Source organism: Lygodium microphyllum, chromosome 16 (assembly GCF_053477565.2).
Source record: "Lygodium microphyllum isolate KBCC chromosome 16, Lygodium_microphyllum_v1.1.10, whole genome shotgun sequence".
NCBI lineage: Eukaryota > Viridiplantae > Streptophyta > Polypodiopsida > Schizaeales > Lygodiaceae > Lygodium > Lygodium microphyllum.
Genome location: NC_141150.1, coordinates 33,397,683 through 33,417,993, shown reverse-complemented (window position 1 = coordinate 33,417,993; position 20,311 = coordinate 33,397,683). Strand labels below are relative to the sequence as shown.

The 20,311-nt window shown below is 40.6% G+C and overlaps 1 protein-coding gene across 1 annotated transcript; it reads right to left on the bottom strand.

The window, feature by feature from the left end:
- Nucleotides 1-10,459: 10,459 nt before the first annotated feature.
- On the bottom strand, nucleotides 10,460-14,265 carry LOC148022678 (uncharacterized). The gene has a single exon (XM_087695620.1). The coding sequence runs from the start codon at nucleotides 13,940-13,942 to the stop codon at nucleotides 10,928-10,930; it is 3,015 nt and encodes a 1,004-aa protein (XP_087551746.1). The 5' UTR covers nucleotides 13,943-14,265; the 3' UTR covers nucleotides 10,460-10,927.
- Between the last annotated feature and the right edge of the window lie 6,046 nt (nucleotides 14,266-20,311).

Sequence of the window (20,311 nt, the reverse complement as noted above, 5' to 3'; positions counted from 1 at the left end):
AACTTCCAGATACCATAGTTTTTGTTGTCTAATTTCTCACACATTATTTGAGTTATGTTAAATTTAGTCCTTTCAACATTTTCCATCTCTGCAACTCTATGTATTCAATGCAGTGTGTGAATTAGATAGTGTCTAACTCCCTAGAGACCAAGTACACTATGCACAGGACAATTTTAGTCCTCAAATTTATGGCAATAATTTGACTGTAAAAATCAATCATTTCTCAACTCAAAAACATGGCAAACATCTCTAGACATATCTCATAACTGTTGAGATATTTGCAATCACACCTACTTCAATCCCTTTGTGAGGAGCAGTGAGGGCTCAGGACTAGAATCCCATATGCACAGTACGAGAAAGTACCAGCACTCAAATCCTATGAAGCATTGTACTTGCACTCTTTTTCTAATGCAATGATAGTACTCTTTTCTTTCCAGTAAAGTGTCATGTCACTGTCAATACACAAGATTGTGTTAATGAGTCCAAGTCTCAATCTTGGAACCTAATGCACTTGTGTAACAATTTTTCCTAGTCAGGGTCAATGTCTTCATGAGTTTCTTTTTCCTCTTTCAACCTCCATAGCTTCCGCATCTGCCATGCTCTAGATCCCATGTATTTCACATGGTATTCAGAGCTCAGTTGAGCAACACCCTGTCAACCTTGAAGCTTTCATATCTCTCTCCACAAGCCAAATCTCTTTGAACTTCCTTCTGGAGAAGTGTTTCTCTACTTCTAGAGAGAAGGACAAACCTCATCAGTCCTTCTATTTAGACAGACTTTTTTAGCTGTGTATTTCCTAGCCCTAATGCCTCATACATAAACTTGTAAACTCCTCAGTTATCCTTGTACTACAGCCTATGTACACTTTGTGAGGCCCCTGCTACAACCTCTGGATGTCCATCATGTTTGTGGTACCCACACTTAGCCTTTTCTGCGACAGCCTCTGTGTTTTGCCATGTTTATGGTGTGCCCACACTTTGCAGGTGTTGCTTTCACTAAAACCTCTACACACTTTGTACTTTTGGTTGTGATTGAGGAGGGGTGTTGAGATATTTGCAAGCACACCTACTTCAGTCCCTTTGTGAGGAGCAGTGAGGGCTCAGGACCAGAATCCCATATGCACAGTAGGAGAAAGTACCACCACTCAAATCCTATAAAGCATTGTACTTGCACTCTTTTTCTAATGCAATGATAGTACTCTTTTCTTTCCAGTAAAGTGTCATGTCACTATCAATACAAAAGATTGTGTTTATGAGTCTGTCTCAATCTTGGAACCTAATTCACTTGTGTAACAATTTGTCCTAGTCAGGGTCAATGTCTTCATGAGTTTCTTTTTCCTCTTTCAACCTCCATAGCTTCCACATCTGCCATGCTCTAGATCCCGCGTATTTCACAATAACAACCATGTGTAGCATGCTAAGTAGCTTTCATTCACTACATGCAGGACATATATGTATGTTCTTAAAACCATTTATAGATCACAGTCTACAATTTCCAACAACAATTCTCTATGCAAAACTGAAGCAATTTTGGGCCATAAACATCCTCAAATCACATTAGACATGTGTCATGACTCATAGGGAACAATACCATGATCACATAGACATAAATGCTTGCTAAAATTTCCTCCATAACTATAATAGACAGTTTTCAGCTAATTCAATGCTATAACTATAGTAAATTATCTATGTAATCTGAAGTATTTTCAACTCAAAATAGCCTCAAAACATCTCTAATATGTACCATAGCCCTAGGGGTTCAATGCAGGTACATACAAGCATCAACAATGGTGTATATGACTAGAAGCAATGCCAGAAAATATTCTTACAAGCTATAAACAATTGGTCCACTATATAACCAACAATAAATCATCACAGGATATCCACATCCTATGTTGTACATTTTAGGCATGACGGGTACCAAGCAAGGTACCAAGCAAACATCACAGTGCTTCAACTATCAGGCATAATCTGTCATACATTTACATACAAATTTTAGCTTGCTCTTGCCCTCTAGATCTGAAATTTAAACTCTTCAAGTCCATCCCCAAATGGATGAGAGTAAAGGCATATACATTGCCAAGCATCAAATAAACAACAATGGAGTTCAATATACCAAATGAGCTACAACAAAGTAGATGTATGTTGTCATATTCTTGTCTATCCAAAAACAAGCTCAACCTGTCCTGGCCATGTTTTTAATGCTTCTTGTCAAGAGCTCCAAAGCTTGCTAATAACCCTTGCAAACAAGATGCAATAGGCTCTGATCACACTGTTTGGTAGATAGACCATAGAAACATACCTAGATCTTGAGCTATGGCTTCCAACATTCTAAGATAGCTCTTTACTCCTGTAGACCACTCACATGTCTCTTCACTCTAGCTCCTGCAACTCCAATGTCAAGCTTCCAGGCTTCACACACTTTTGGGGTCATGGGGGTTTATGGCTCTAATACCATGTTAGAAGAATGAGAGAGAGATAGGGGCAGCAAAGAGCAGACAACCCTCAGTGAGATTCTTCATATTATTCATCACACATACTAACTGGCTAACTCAACATATGAACTAGATCTAAATGACCAAAATAATTAACCACTGACTAACTATGGTTAAGTCAAGTACCAACTTATTGAAGGCACACACATGATAGATAGCTACACACACCAAGCTATCATATGTCAGTAGGTAGCAGTAGATAGATTAACTGAGCATACATATCTTAACATATCATACAGGCTTCACATGGTTCCTTTATTTCAGTTATTGTAGGTAGATAAGCAACCATACTTAGCTTATGCATCTCCTTTAACACTATATAACCAATGTGACCAAATCTTTCATGCCAAAGTTTACTTGTTCCCACACCAGTGATGGTTGTAAGAGCACTTAGCTCATACAAGTTGTTCCTTATTTCTTCTTTGCGGACAACTTTTCCAACACTATCGATAATTTCTACACTTTTCCTAGTGAACCTTACTTCATGGCCAAGATTAGTTATAAAAGAAACGAATGGTATATTTTTCTTAATCTTCGAAACATATAACATATTTGAAACATTTTTTATGCCACCATTTGCAGTAACAAAGAAAATAGTACATGTGCCATTAGTTGGGCATTTTTGCACCATTTCCAACTGTTACAGTGATGGATTCTTGCAAAGGCTTCAAAGAACTATATAGACCTTTCTTTTTGTACATATGATGGGAGGCACCACTATCTAATACCCATGAGTCAATAGTAGATATTTGTTTTGCCATGGAACATACTTCCTCAATGGTCACCATGAATAACTCCAATTTTGCTTCATTCGTATTGGTTGTCTCCTTCCCTTTAGTCTTCACTATGCCATTCTTTTCATTTGCCTTCTTAGTATGACAATCTATGATTGCATGTCCTTTCTTCTTGCAACAGAAGCACTCTCCTTGAAACTTTTTCTTACCAACCTTCTCCTTTTTGTCGTAGTTGGTAGAGGAACCACCTTTGTCTTTTGGATTGGCAAAGAATGTAGCATCTCCACTACTGCTACCTTGTTGGGCTTTAAGCCACAACTCCTCCTCCATTAGTAGTACACAAAATTCCTCAAACATCAAAGCTTGGGATCTCACCTAAGTATTCATGGTAGTTATCAATCCATCAAACATTGGTAGACAAAGCGGAAGACACATCCAAGCTAGCTCCTCACTAGCCTTTTGTATCCCAACGCCAACCATCTGGTTACATAAATTCTTGATTTGAGTGATGAATGCTTCAATTGTCTCTCCTTTAGCAAATTCCTCTATTACTAGTTGATTCTTCAATTTCTAAATCCTTATTTGGTTTCACATTTCGTATTGACTTCTCAATACGTTCCAAGTCTTTGCTGCCTTGGTTGTATGTTGAATCAAGGTCAAAAAGCTATCAAAATAGCTTGTAAGTAAGGCATGCAATTCATCTATGTTCCTTCATTTCTAAGCTCGTAGAAGATATTTATTTGGAGGAATCATAACACTCAAATTTGATGGGTCAAGGGCGGGTCATGGTTCTAGGTTAGTCCCCAGCACTGTCTCCAGAAGCTCATAAGAATCAGGATAGTTGTGATTTTAAACTTTCACAAAGTATAGTTTGTAGCATTAAACTTACCTTTGTTGAAGGTTGGTGGACGAATCCTTAGTGTTTGAATCGCTAGTATACCACCACTACCACCTAATGCTCTAGTACTACTACTTGATGCAGCATGCAAATTTTCTCATTTTCACTGTTGAAGCCCTTATCTCTCATGTCTTCACTCCTTGGATCCCCCAGTGCTTTGATACCATGTAGAAATTATGTAGCATAGTTGATAAAATCTAAGCAAGGAGTAGAGAACACACAAAAAATATGAGAAGAAGAGAAACTATTTTAATGTCAAATAGACTAATACAAAGATGGCACTATCCACTTATGTGCTCCCACTGTGAAGATTAGATAGTGATCCATATAGATGATAGGCAAAGAGCTTAAGAGTAGCTGGAAGAACTTTGGCTGGGTGGAAGGGATATTGACGATGGCTTTAGAGAGGTCTTTCTTTTATAGTCTAGGAAGGTATTCTAGTCGGCATGTCTAACCATATTATGAATCTTCCCTAGTAAGCTAGGGAATATACTATCAAGCTGGGGGCTTTGCTCTCGGCCCCTAATAGGGGGGCTGTTGGCCCCCTTATGACCCCCAACACTAGGGGCCAATTTTGCAGCCCTCAAATCTCAAAATAGGGGTCCCTGATAACTCCCACACCCTACAACTCGATGTATTGTGCATTGAGTTGGTACCAATATATCTATCCTATCTAACCCAAAGGCTAGATCCACAAGGGTCACCTTTTTGCCATCCAATCACATAGACCTCATCTAAGATACAAGTCAAGACCCACCCAATGTTTGTGCTCACACATGGCTTCTCCTCATAATGAGGGCCTTACAAGTTAGAGCACCATGGATCATTGGTGGCACTTTACGAGGGTGGAGCATTGAACATATCTAACATCTTATTGCCCAAGTGCACTCATATGCTAAATTTTTATTATAGCAATGCATGAGCTATTGTATAACCTATTTTCAGTGCTCTCTTCAGTGCCAAAAGAGTCAAAAAGTCTTTTCATTGATGCATTAAGTCCTAGGTTATGTCTAGGGCTGTGTCACAGAGTCACTTCAATCTTGAAGCTTCATGATTTCTATCAAGATAGATGAGAAAGATTACTATTGCCATAATACTTTGTCACGGATAGCAAAGTCTCTTCACAAATTACTACCATGATTCCTCTTCCAAGTCCTTTCTTACAAGATTTAATGGCTTTCCCCTATTGCCTAACTTATGAGCTCCCAAAAGGCACAAGATGCATGTCTCCCACCCCACATTAGTTCATCAAGAATTTTCTTATTTGCTATCCTACTTGCACCCCTAAACATCACATTTTCTCCATGCTTCCATTTTTCTCTAAAGCTTAAATCTTTACCCCTTAATTCCCTTGCTTTTAGCCTTGGGCACTCTCTTTGGCCTCCACTTTATCCACTAAACTTCCAGCCTTGTTCACACTAAAGTTTGTCCTCAATCCTAATCTCCTTCTTTTGACCCTTCTGAACATTCATTCAAAACTATCACTTACACAAGCTCGAGATTCTCTTACACAGAAGATTGAAATCTGATCACATTAGCTGAGTCTTTTGGCATCATATATTGGATTCAAACACTTATGGAAATGGAAGAATGGCAAAACAAAAAGGTTATCATGGCACCGACTAAGAACATTGAAATCTTGTGAAATGGTAGTCCTCTTGGGTTTTTTATGAGTGGATGCACAACATGAGGACAATGTGGCAAGAATATGCAATGTAGCTAGCACTTAGAATTAATGTCGGTTTTGGGAGGTGTGAAGTGCTACAATTAGCATTGGTTTTTCCAAGTTTGAGGCACAACAATTGGTGCCAAACATGGTTTTCGTGCATTTATCTTCCATGTTCATATCAAATCTAGCTATCAATTAAGGAGGGTAATGAAGTAGCCTTTCACAATAATTAGCATCAACAACACTATTTGTGATAGGTCCATTACCTTTTTATGGAAATGTAGTAGGTTGAGTCATTCGGATATATACTGCCACTACATTGAAGCCACAATTTTTAAATAAAAGGATCCAAATCTTGAGTAGCTTGATAAAATAAGATGCAAGATATCATGTATTAGTTCTCCTCTAGAAAATATTAGTAAGGAAACATGGTAGTCATTTAATAATTGTTGTTGTAAAGCCATTTAAGACGACAATAGGTAATGTACTTGTCATGATAGAGGCAGAGAAAACTCAAGGTATTGAACAGAACATAGGTACCTAGAATTTGATTTATAAAGTGTACAAGGTACCCCATTTCCCAAGCTTGATTATCTACAAATTAAGTTAAAGCTGTTAGTTTTTATTGTCATAAGGTGAGGAAAGTCTACATGGTAGACACAAGGACAAACAATGGAAGAATTCAAATGCTCAACAATCTTTACTTGGAGAGCATCACAATAAAAATTATAGCTTACTTGAAATCTTATCCTAGGTTAGAGTAAAGTAATAGACCAGAATGTGCGTAGAGAAAGGTGTTTAACACTAGATAGTAGCAATTCAAGAGAAGATCATATTGAAAATGGAGCTACTCTTGGAAATTATACAATACCAATGGCTATGCACCTAGATCTAAAGCTAAGTGCATCTTATTTTTATTCCTACCACTATAATGTGATGGAATGGTCTTTGAATTTCTTTGCAATTTGAATCAAACTAGTTTTGCTATGGAATGGGCATTATTTGGTTGCTCATCTCACTTGAAAGATATAGATTCAATTATGACATGCTAGGGGTATTGAGGTATTGGTTGGCCTGAGCTCACCCAAATGGCCCACTACTTTTTTTCTCTCTCTCTTTAATGGGATATACTTTTCATAGTAATTTTTTATTTTTGACTAACTGGTACAAACTCATTGGGTGCACTTGACACGACTTTCAATTTAAGACTACTAGTCCTAGATGCTAGTACCAAAGCTATGTGGCAACATTAATTTTCACACATTGAAGAAACTATATACATTGGTCTCTGGCATGCCAAAAAGTATCCAAATGAGTTATGATGCCAAAGCCTTAATTTCTCTGCCTTATTGCAAAATGGATAGGCTTCATATTGAACTACATGGCTAGCACTCTTTTGTGTGTGTGTGTGTGTGTGTGTGTGTGTGTGTGTGTGTGTGTGTGTGTGTGTGTGTGTGTGTGTGTGTGTGTGTGTGTGTGTGTGTGTGTGTGTGTGTGTGTGTGTGTGTGTGTGTGTGTGTGTGTGTGTGTGTGTGTGTGTGTGTGTGTGTGTGTGTGTGTGTGTGTGTGTGTGTGTGTGTGTGTGTGTGTGTGTGTGTGTGTGTGTGTGTGTGTGTGTGTGTGTGTGTGTGTGTGTGTGTGTGTGTGTGTGTGTGTGTGCACGCGCGCGCGTGCGTGTGCAGGAGAGTGTTAATTTGATGCTTGATGAAGTATATGTGTGTATCTAAAGATTTTGGCTAAGACCTTGATAATAACCCCACACTTTCCAAGATATTTCATTACAATCTCTAGTATCTATTTTTCAAGTTCTAATCACATTTTATTTTTGGACTAAAACTTTTATAATTCTTTCTTTTCTAGGTTCTCTCTGTGTTTTACATAATTTTATTATTTTATTTATTGTTTTCTTTCCTTCCTCCTCTCTTCAACATTCACCTTCTTTATGTTTATCTATGCTTCTAGAAGAAGCTTGAGATAACATTTCCATTCTCATTGTTAAGAGTTTAAGAAGTCTAACACTTTTTATGTATTTGCATGCCCTGTCAGAAGAAGCAAGAAGGTTGATAAGGTAATTATACATGTTCCACTCCTTTGATCCTCATTCTTCAACTAGATAATCAATGTAAAGTGATCGTTGCTTTCCTTAGAGTCCAAAGGTATCCATGTACCTTTTGTCTTCTTCTTCCATCTCCTATATTAGAAAGAAAGATGTAGTGCTTGCCTTGGAATGCTATATAATAAGGTACCAAGTTCCTCCAAACATTTGTAGAGAAAAAAATCATCCTTGCGTACTTTATTGATTGATATCAAATTTTCTCTGAAGGTTTTACTTATTGTGTTGGGTGACATTTTCATGCCCAACCACATTGTTTTTGTTCTATGCAAACTTGTCCCTTGAAAGATTGATCCAAAACATGAATTGGGATAAAAAAAGATTAACTTAGTCTCCTTGATATCCTCCCAATCTTCATGGAATTTTGAATATCTTCAAAAATCTTTAACTTGAAGCCATTAATGGTTCGATTGTTAGGATAAGATTAGGTCAAGGAAGCTCTTCCAACCTTCCAAATGCATGTATGTCTTTGGAACAACATATATTGCAAATACAAAATATAAATTATTTTTAATAAGGATGATGAGAGGTCAGGGCGCAAAAGAGGTTGCCAAATTCAACATTCATGACATGGAATGTACTTATCACTAACTTAAGTGGTTGCCATTCCATACTTGTTGATGGAAACACATATTGCAAAAATGAGTTTGAAGCTAAGATAATTAAATAATGAGAGTTACAAGGTGAATGTATATAAAAAAGGGTAGAAACTACAACAACTTTTAAATAATCCCTTGCTATGTCAAGATAAAATTAAAAGTTATTTTATTTTATTATTTTGAGAGGTGACTTTAAAGTATCCCACTTTTCAAAAAGTCATATCAAGGACCTGAAAGCAAAGAAAATCACTCAAAAAAAATGTCACTAACAAGGATAAGTCCTTTGGTTGGAATTGCCTTGTGAGGATAAGTTTGAAGGCCCCATTTCACCTTTTTGCTAGTGTTAAAAGAAGTTTAGTCAAATTAGTAGTGATTCAAATGTTACATTGAACCACACATGGCAGTGTCCCATTGCCCTATTCATTGATCTTATCGTTAGTGAACACTAACTAAAAAGGCCATTTTCCCTAAAAAATGGCCATAATGAATGTATCTAAGGTACATATATCTAAGGATATGATACTAAGAATTCATTGTTTGAGATTTTATTGAAATGAATATATAGAAAGTATGAATTGTTTTACTCACATAAAACCTTCAATATTTAAGAATTTATATCATAATTTCAAGTAGCTTTAAAAATACATCATTACATGTGTGGAGTGAATTTTTTGTTGCACACAAAGCATGCCATTTGCTTTATATTTTTAATCAAACGAAAGCAACTTGCAATAATGCAAAGCAAGCAAGGTGTAGTCTTGTGAGCTTCGCCAACCACATGAAGCATGGTTAGCATGTTTGGTTAGCAACACTAGCTAGCTCAACTCTAGTAGTATTTGTAGGAATTGCTTTATGAACTTCACTTTGTAAGGCCTAGGTTTTCTCCAAGCAAAGTTTCACTATTGTGCATATGAGGTTTTCTAATCATGAGTGTATGAGATTCATAGACTAATGGGAATGAGAAAATATCCGAAAAGTTCTATAGTAAGAGAGTCTTGATTTAATAGAGAGCAATATAAAATAGGAAGAGGGTATAGCAAGGCTTGAGTTTGACACAAATATCGAATAGTACCTATCCTAGTAAGTGGATAGAAGTGTCGTCATGATAGGCTCAATATATGGACTTACTTATATGAGGAAGGTATCATCACAGAGCAAATGTGGTGCGACATCATGGTAATTAAAATTTGTTAAGTCGTTTCTTTTTTCATACATATTGGAACTTTTTTTGTTCTAATAATTTTTTTTCACATCTATGGGGGCAAGGCAATGAGGCGTCGCTCTGATGATACCTCCTCAAATGAGTTATGACTGATCTATATGGTATATAGTATGTAGCTTGTTCGATACTATAAGCCATAATGGGTAGCTTCAAATTGATGTAAACATTTTAGTTATACTTTTTGTAATGTTTGTTGTAATACAAGCTAGACTTGGTGGCTTGCAATTCGCATGTACAATCATTGATGTACTTTCCAAAATTGTGTGTGTGTGTGTGTGTAATCTTGCTATGGGGTCATTTTGGAATTTGTTGTGCAATTTGAAGCTGTAATTTAAAAAGAAATAGGGAATTGCTAGTTGCATAAAGTCATACTGTTTTGCATATGCAATTCTACATTCTATAACTCCTTAGTTCTTTTTTTTTTTAAATAGGGCATGTTGCATTAATTTTAATATCAGTTTATATAAATTCATATATTAAAACATGTTTATTGTCGTGTTTATGTGTGCTTAAAGTTTAATAAAATCACATGTGAAAGTGTGTGTATATGAGGTCTATATTCATGCTTGTTGCATGTAATATATATCCTTCTCAAACCACGTCAACACATGGACATGCCATTTTTAGAAACCCACAACTAAAGAGAACTCAAACGGACTACTTTTGAGACGACTATGTGTTATCATTTTTGCGAATTTTGCACCATGATGTTTTTCCAATCACTGGTATAACATCACATGACTTATCATTAGTTGTCAAAACTTGTGTATGGGGGACATAGATGGATGTGAATATTGAGATGTATGGGGATCACTTGTAACAACACAAGGTTGTTATTGATTTGTGTATGGGACATTGATGGATGTGAGCTCTAGGATGTATGGAGATAAGTTGTAACATAACATTGTGATGGAGACTACCATGATATGCAAGTAGAGTAAGAATCCTCCACTAGTGTGTCCCTCAGATTTGAACAAGCAAAGGCCTTCATTGGCTGCTTTGCGGGTAACATTAGTTGTTGTAACTTGTTAGGGTGTGTAAGAGCACCCAGCTGACTTTGATGGGTCTGTGATAGCACCCTCATGATCAAAGCTATGGCTTTGTTATAACACTCTTATGATCAAAGGTAAGCTTGATGATGATATTGATAATTGAACACGATGATCAAAGCCTTAATGATTGAAACGAGAAGCCAAAATCAGCTGCATGACCACGCAGAGGCTGTGAGGAGGTTCTTGTCTTGCCAGGCGAGGCAGAGGAAGCCACCCGGGAGCTCCGAGAGGCGGTAGCCATGGCAAGGGCGCATGCGGAGGAGGAGCTTCGCCTGGCTGATGGCGGCTGCGCTGAAGTGGCGCTGCTGCAGCCCTGCCGCCCGCAGCCGCCGCCGCCACGCCGCGGCCGGCTCATGCCGGTGGACCCTGTCTCTGCCATCGCACGCCAATATGTTCTTGATCTGCCTGGCCAGGTACAGCCGCTCCAGCCGCAGGCGCTCCGCGCTCCGCTTCGGCAGGCTCGCGTCCAGCGCGTCGAACACCGCCGCGTAGTAGTGCAGCGCCTCCACGAACCGCCCCACGAACCCAGCCGCGTTGTGGTTTGCCTCCGCCTCCACCACCGTCACCACGCGCGCACCCACAGCCCGCGCGCCTGCGGCGAATCTCTCCACGGTGGATTCACCGCTTCCGCCGCCACTCAGCAGCCGGTGTAGCTGCATTACGCAATTCACCACCGTTACCCAGCCCTGGCCTTCCCGCCTCGCCTGCATGCCGCAGCACTTCTCCAGCAGCTCCGCCTCCTGCTCCGCCCCCTCGGCCACCAGCGGCGTGAAGTCGAGCTCCACCCTGTGGCTCGTGGCAAAACTCCGGAGCATGGCGCCTGTGCGCCGGAGATCCGCCTCTTCGCGGCCAACGCCAGTGATGTGCAGGGATGCAGCAGGCTGGCCACGGTCAGTGGCCTGTCTGGCAAGCGACTCGATCAATGGAGGCCATTGGCAGCCCTGCTCAATGTTCATGTCCACCACATGGATTCTGGCCTCTCCCTCCACAGCCTCTAGGATGGCTTGGTTGGCTGTGAAATGTGCAAATTGCACAAAGGGTGTCACCTTGTTGAGAGTGGCAAAAGCCTCCAGCAGCTCCTGGCGTGTGGGCTGGACTAGCAGCCTCTTGTGCATCAATGAGTCTTTCTTCACCAGCCTCGCCACGAGGCCCTCCGTGAAATACACTGCTAGTCTCTGCATCGAATCCCCAATCAGACTAGCCTTTTTATAGAGATGCCCTAGTGAGGTCTTCACTGTTTGTTTCTCGTTCTCTGAGATGGCCTTTGCACATTTCAGTAGCAAATCAAGCAGTTTCATGCCTTGTATGTCTGTCGTTCCAGCAGTTGCTCCAGTACTTTCTGATTTGTAGTTGTTCTTGCGATCTTGATCATGCCTCAAACTAGCTGGTTCATTTTCTTTTTTCTCTGCTTGCACGACTCCTGATGACTTCCCATCCATATCTGACTGCAATCCTAAAGAAAGGTTTGGCACTGCGCCGTTAATCACGTCCTTGGCTGTCTGGTTGGTCAGATTTTTATCAAGCTGCAACTGCAATCTTGTGCTGATAGTTTCCTTACAGGCCCAACTTCTCAACAAATTAGTGAAACTATGTCTCTGTTGAATATGTTGGGCTGCTGGATCATCATGGAGTAATTGATCGGTTTTGGCATGTTTCTCTACTTGTGGTGGTCGGCACCTGTTGTTAGGACAGATTCTCTTTGGACTCCTTGAAAATGCAGCTGGAAGGTCATCGGCTTGAATCTCATTTGAGCTCAAGAGGGATGATCCATTCTTCACCTCATTGCAACCGAAAGTGAGAGAACTACGTGGTGGTTTTGGTGCCTCGATAGAGGATGAGCTATAGGACCACCTCTGCTTTGAAGACATGGCTGCAGCAATATCCTCTTCAGTATCAACCAAGGTGATTGGGTGATGGATGGTTCCAGCATCTGTGTCACTGCAAGCTTGCTCAGCCAGATTCAGATTAGGAGGTGTATTGCTCAAACCAAGTTGTCTTTGCAGGTTAAGCTCTTCGACTAAGTCATTCAAGTCCATCTTCTCAGTTTCCAAAGACCTGCTACAACTTGATGGTGATAGCAGAAATAGCTGATCTTCCACTGTGTTAAGGTCCAAATTGATTGGGTTGATAATATCATCCTGGCACGCAGATGATGAGGATGATGGGCAAGCATACTCTGATGAACTGCAGCTTGAATTTGAATCCAAGCCCCTTAATCTACTTCCAACTGTCCCCATAGTTTCCTTGTCCCAAACAAGTTCCTGTCTGCATCGGATGTTCTTCCCATATACATAAGAGCAACATTTGGAAGATTTGCACAGCCGAGCATGGGGATCATTGCTGGGAAACATAGACAAGCTGCTTCTGTGATCTGCTAAATCAATGTCGAAAGGGAATGAACGCTTCTTCCTGGACTTGTTACTGTCATATGAAGTGAATTCATGCATGTGGACTACCTGTGGCTTATCATTCTCAGCCAAGAATGACTTAGTATGGTCACTGTGATCATCAAAGGTGCCTAACTGAGCCTTACTATTACCAAAATCTGGAGGGCTTGCAGAAGAAGAGGGCAACTCAGACCTCAGACTTCCTGCAAGGTCGGGCAAAAGAAATGTACGGTTTTTGACAGTTGGCGGTGGCAATGAAGTTGCATCATCTGTGGATGCGTTCAGTGTAGATGAGGGTATGTTTGATGGGACGTACAGATCTTCTGGTCCGGACTGGTTCTTTGTGCTGTTCATTAGGGTATTGCTATGGTCGCAATGGCAGTTACCTAGATTCAATTCGAGGTGAAGGTCGGAGTCCAAGAGACTGGGCACAGATGCGCTGCAGAATTGTGGCCTGGAATTATCAGAGATGTCATCACGGCGAATGGAAAGCTCAAGGATATCCTCCTGCTCCTGCTTCTCATCCTCCTCCTCCTGCTGAGGATGACATTGCAACTGGTATTTTCCTTGCGAACAGAGATGCAAGCTGCAATCCATGACATCGGCCTGCCTCGCGACTCCGACACTATGGAGGAGAGGATCAAGCTGGGCGTCTCTGTTCTGGAGGAGCTGTAGGAGAACTGGATCAGCCACATTCATATGCAAGCTGGTGTTGATACTCAGTCTCTGTTTCCGATCACCGTAAGCTTTGAGAAGCATGAAGGGGTGAGCCATGCTAGCTATGAGGAGCAATGTGAATCATGGGCGCACAGATATAGACAAAGGTGCCGCACTGAAGGAACCCAAGAGCTGGCTATGTAAGGCCGTGGAGGCGTGAATATCAATCGGAGGAAGGGTTGGTTGACCTGGACCTAGAAGGTAACGCGGGGGGGGGGGGGGGGGGGGGGGTAGACTAGAAGCAAGCAGGGCGGAATGACCGAAGCTGGTCCGACCCGACTCTCTTCCGCTGCTGCTTCTTCGTCTGCTTCTCTCTGACCCCGTCCATATTCTCTTTCTATGTGTCTCTCTCTGACTCCGTCCATATTCTAGAGACAGAATCCTAGCGTTCATAGTGTGAGAAAGTATATGAACGCTTACAGTTTTGTTTTGGAAGCTTCGCCGCGCGGGCCGCGATAACACCGGAGGTGATGGGAGGGATCTTTTCCAGCCTTAAATTCACACTTGGGGCAGATGGGTCGCGTTCATTGATTATTATTCATTCTTATGTTTTATCGCCCTTTTGTGTTGTGGGCTCATTGTACGTATCCACATCCAGCGGTAGAGGATTTAGAAAGGATCTATTCGTCTTCCCGGGAACCCAATGCCTCCCATCCCCTCGGTGTTGTAAAAAGTCAGCGATGCCTCCGGCGATTGCTGAAACGCCGTATCATATTTTAATTGAAAATCAATATATTTTCATAGCATGTTTTAAGAAAAGTTGGATCAAACATCTATTTTTAAGGAGTAGAGCAAACATTTCAAAACTGAATCAACTATCAAAGATTACATTGAAGCAAAAACAATTTTTAACGTCTCATACAATGAAAAATAAATGCCTAATAGAAACATCACACATTATGCAATCAAAAGCTCAAGCATGTAAAAAAGGGAGCAAGTATTATCCTCATTCCTTAGCATCATGGCACAAATGCTTCATCAGCTTACACGAAGAGAGCAAGTATTGAGACCAAAATCTTCTTGAAGTTTCTTACAAGTAGAACCAAAAGGAGAGGATAGATACATTTGATTTGATATAATACGGCAACTGCCACCAAAATGTTAAAGTTTAATTACAAAAAGTTAGTGCTCTTGTATACTTCCTATGAATGCTCCAAAGCTTCTTATCTTCATATTTTTCCAAATCTCAAAAATTAAATCCCAATCTACTTCTTCCATATTCTTTGGAGCGGAAAGAGACATGAACATGAGTATATCTAAAGTATTGAGAGACAAACATGATCTCTCATCACTTTTAACCCGATTTTGTTTTGAAAAACCTCTTTCACAAGCTGCTGAACTTGCAGGGAGCACCACCACAATCTACCACAACTTATATAAAGCTGGAAACATCTACATCCATTCTACTTCAACACATTGTTCCCAAGCTTCAAGGAGACCTGTTGAAGGATAAGACTCAAAGAGATATAAAACAAATCTTTGCAACTCACCTTCACATTGTTTAGAGTGAATCAAAGGTCTCTCTCCTTTGCCAAATTTTTCACACAGCTGAGAGAGATATTGTCGAACTATCTGACCTCGAATTTGTGGATCAATAGAATAGCTTTTAAGGGAAAACAACTTTGCTACATTAAACAAGTGATGATCCTGAAACCTCTCACCAAAGTTAGAGATCAATCTCTGCACGAATGCCTTTGCTAACCATTTGCATTCCCCAATAGTAATCACTTCTTTACCCACTAAAGAAGTAAACTGTAAGACATGTTGATGTACAACACCCTCTTTATCCTTACACAAATACACTCCATTGTTCATGGCCTTCATGAAGCTACTTAAGTGCTTGGAACCATTTCTAAATATACAAGTTATGTACCAATCCTTCAAGAGATTAATAAGCACATCTATTTCTCGTCCGATCATTGTTATGTCATAATCATTTTCTCGAAACTTCTGACTTAATATGCTAGTCTCCTTGAGTAGATCGGCCATGAAATGTATAATAAATAGCAACTGAAAATTTGTTGCTTTTTTATACATTGCTGGATACTTGCATTTCCAATATTCCAACAATGTAGGTAACACTTTTACCAACCTGATACAATAAAACAACAAAGTTAAGTAAGGATTTGATAATAAAATCAATATTAATTTTATTAAAAAGAAACACTAAATAAAAGTATACCTTTTCATGACATTTCCTCGAGACAACCATCTTACTCCATGAATTCTCATTATCTCATAATTTCTAGGTAAGAAGGCAAGCATGAGTTTATTCACTTCAGCTCTTCTAAGACATGAGTTTCCAATCCATTCCCGAACTTTGTTTGCAAAGCTATCAACACAAGTGAATTCAACAAAGCAATCACAAGTATCTTTTATCACAAGAGCCTCCCTATGGGCAATACAATGTATCCCCAACAAAGGTGACACATCCTTACAAAGCTTTGCAAATAATCCAGATCTTTTTCCAATCGTAGTTGCAGCACCATTAGAGCCCATAGCAACCATTTTACAAAGTGGAAGATCTAGATGTTGCAACACTTTTAAGATGCCTTCATACATGCTTAGAGCCTTGCCATCATCAACACCAATCAACTTTACAAAGGAGGTTGCACAAGAGCCTGCACCACCATTTTTTAAGTATGTAATGTAGAGAATAAGGTGCTTTTCGAACCTCCTATTAGTACTTTCATCCACAAGGATAGAAAAGAATGGACTACGTCCTTTATCTCCTCCTTTAGTTTTTCCCAATAAACCATATACATGGTTGAGAGAAAATCTTTTCCTGAAGTTGGATTAATGTATGTTGAATACTCGCAAGTGAGGGGCATACTCGGAGTTTTCATGTACATGTGAAACTTGCATTCATCTTCGAATGCTTCTAGAGACATGTCGTGTAAAGAAACCCTATACATGATCTGAATAACACTAATAATTCTACATTTCTCATTATCAACCATAAGCTCCATATGTTTTTCCATGTGCTTCACTTGTTCACCAACCATGAATTTCTTACGTTGAACTGCTAGCTTATGTGACTCTGATGCATTATGTATAGCCAAAGCCTATTTCTGAATAGTTGTACTCCCTTTTCCTCAGAAAGGATTGGGCATGTTTAATGTAGTACAAATGGAGCATTTAACTCTTTCCTTGCCTACTTCATCTAAGATAGAGTATGACCAAGGATATAATAACTTCCTTGAAGACACATAGCTACGAACATATATACTTTTCTTTCCATTCAAAATACAAGCATCTCCATTTTCATTTTCTATAGGATGCGCATTTGGAAGTGTGATGCCTGACTGCTCAAGCAATCATTGGCGCTTGTCCTTCCTTGGCCTTCCCATCCCTAAATGAAATTTTAATCAAACCTTAAACTAATGTGGATTTATTCATAAGTCTACTAACTAGATATATGCAAGTTATACAAATGCGACAATGGTACACATGACTCATTTCTTACATATAAACAAAACTTGTGAGTTGTAACCACACAATTCAAAGCTATTAATACAAGGTTCTATATCAAATTATACAAAGGAGCAAACTATTATGATATTTACAATTTAATTTAGAGCAAGAAAACATATATATATATATATATATATATATATATAAAGCAACACTTACTATCTCACATTGAACAAGCATAAATGATAATAGTGCATGAAAAAGGAATGCTCATAACATTTTCTTTTCCTTTTGTGGGAGCTTTCGCTCAACCGCCAAGACCCTCGGACCACTTATTGTTTCAAGCGTTCCAAGCCGAGCACTAATGGCTACCTCTCACATAGCCGACGCGCCATCCATATCTACGGGTGTAGTGAGCTTACCTCCGTGCCGTTCGAGTTACCTCCTCTCCCGCACACTCCGGTGGCTCCACGATCCAAGTGCAAGCTTCAAGCAAGCTCCATCCTCAAGCTCCACGCTCCAAGCTCCATTGCCGCGAGTAAGACAAGAGAAGAGAGGAGAAGATGGAGAGCTTCTCCTCCTCGGTCCCTCACCCTCACACAATCACTCCCTCACACTCTCACACTCCCTCTCTCAAGCACAAGCTCAAGCAAGCAAGAACAAGAAGAAGAAGAAGAAGAGGAGAGCCACTTTTGGCCACACACAAGAATGAGCTTCTCATTCACTTTTCAACTTTATATACAAAACCCTAAATCCCTTTTGGGCGGTCATCCCCTTTTGCCCTTTTTACATGACCGGCCATAGCCTAGGCCCTTTTTCCCATTGTCCTTCTATCTTCCTAGCTTCCTGTCCACCGCCCGTCTACATTTACAAATTGCACGGGTGAGAGGCCGGTGCTCTTTTACAAGATTTCAGGGTGCGCCTTTTTATCTTAAAATGCGCCCTTCCCCTTTTGCCTTTGCCTTGGACTTTTAAGGTTGCCCTTGCGCTTTTGGCCTTTTCTCCTTTTCTTTCTTCAGTCGGGCTACCTTTTTTCCGCCTTTGTCCTGCGTCTTTTCCACTTCCTTTTGCTTTCCTCGTGTGGGGTTAACATTACCCCCCTCCTAGACGAGTGCCAGTCCCATGGCACTCACTGTTGTAGGTAGCAGGCTGTAGCATGCACCGAAGACGTGGGTGACAAGGACGCCTGTGGTTTTCGTGGAGGAGTGTTGGTGGTGGTGTGGCAGAAGATCCTGGGGGCCTGTTGGTGGCCAAGGTGGCTGGTGGAAGGTTGTTGGAGTTGGTGGTAGGGCTATGCTGTGTTGAGGATTGCAGTGATGGCCAACACAAGTGTTGGTTTGTTGGGGATTCTGCACATGATGATTCTTTGCGGGCTTGTCAAATGGTAAGGGACAAGCATTCAAAGTTGAGTGTTGATGAAGAGCGAACAACACCTTATACTTGCAATTGGAAAACCTCACATGTGGTCTCTCCTTAAGGGGTAGTGCTAGGCTTCTCATCGTGCACAAGACATATTTTGATTAGTTTGGGAGACAGGTCGAACTCTAAGCAAGCCTAGAGTATTGTCCTACACTTGAGGACCCAAACTGTGGATATAGTTCGGTGCAGATATTATGTGAGTGCTCGTGCATACTTAGATATTACATAGTTAGAAGACCGTGGGCTAGTTTCTCATAACAATTCGTGGATGAAGCAAAGTTGTCCATGTGGAGAAAGAGTACACGTGAAGGTATAGGAAACATCCTTTGCATTGTGACTGCACGATGTAGCCTAATTGAATACAAGGACACCGCACTTTTAGTAGCTGGAAACTATTGGACTTGCTTGATGAGTACGGTGTACTTTTCATGGCCAATCGTGTGGTGCTTATCACCACTGATTGCAATGGTACTAAGGTAGAGTGCAAAAGAAAATTGTGCAAGTGGGTCAGGGTGACAGGTCTAACACTACGCAAGACAAGCTCCCCAGGTATGTCCTGCCCTTGATGTGCCCTGAACAATTGTGGGTGATTATAAGGGGCTAGGGGACTAGGGACGAAGCCAATCGACCAAGGTCACCAGACGTACCTAATTTGAGGACCCCTAGGTGCTGTGCTATGATCGTGGGTGCTTCTTATCTTTCCATTCATTTCTTTTTCTTTTCTTTTCTTCTTTTCTTTGCTTTTCTTTTCTCTCTCCTTTTTTTTTTTTGGATTTGCCTGAGTACAACCATTACAATATGTTGAGGCTATCAGCCTTTCAATGGGTTGGAAAATGTCAAGCTTCGAAGGCTCAGAAAATGGATAGTACAATGATGATTGTGCCCTAGCCTCGTTGTTAGAGAAGAAGTTGGCGAAAGGGGGAGACACACTTGAGATTTTGCAACCCTCCTTGCGGTACATGCGATGTGGGTACAATTGAGGTAACGACTGCCGTGGGCCAACTATAGAGCTTGACCCAAAAAGGGGGCGTGGCCCAAGAATGTGTTTTGGGCCATGCAATGTGGGCGGTTGGCAAGGGTGCTTTCGGCAGCATGGCTTTGTCGCGGCTCGTTGTGGGGTTGTTGGTGTTGCGGTGATTGGGCATTGAACATTTTCGCACAAGGACCTGTATTATCCTGCATCCACTTGTTGCTTCATGAGAGTACATGCATTGTGTATGCCGCAACTATAATAACGAGTGCAATGCAAGGAGACATCACTTATCGGGATTCTATGGTGTTGACTTAGATATTTATCACCTGCGCTTGATTAGCTTTTTCTTTTGTTAAAGACATGAAATATATTAAACAAAGATATGAAAAGTTCGTACAATTCGAAAACATGTCAACACTTAACAAGTCGGAAACACTTAACCATTTAAAAACAAAAAGTTATGGCCAGTTATCATTTGATAAGCCCTTTGTGCATCATGGGCTACTCGATTTGTATGAGGCGGGGTGAGTCTGGGTGGCCGGGTGATTGGGGCTCTGCTGGAGTGGGGCTCCCGTGGGGGTGAGCAGGGAACATGTCGGTCGGGACATGAATGGTGTAAT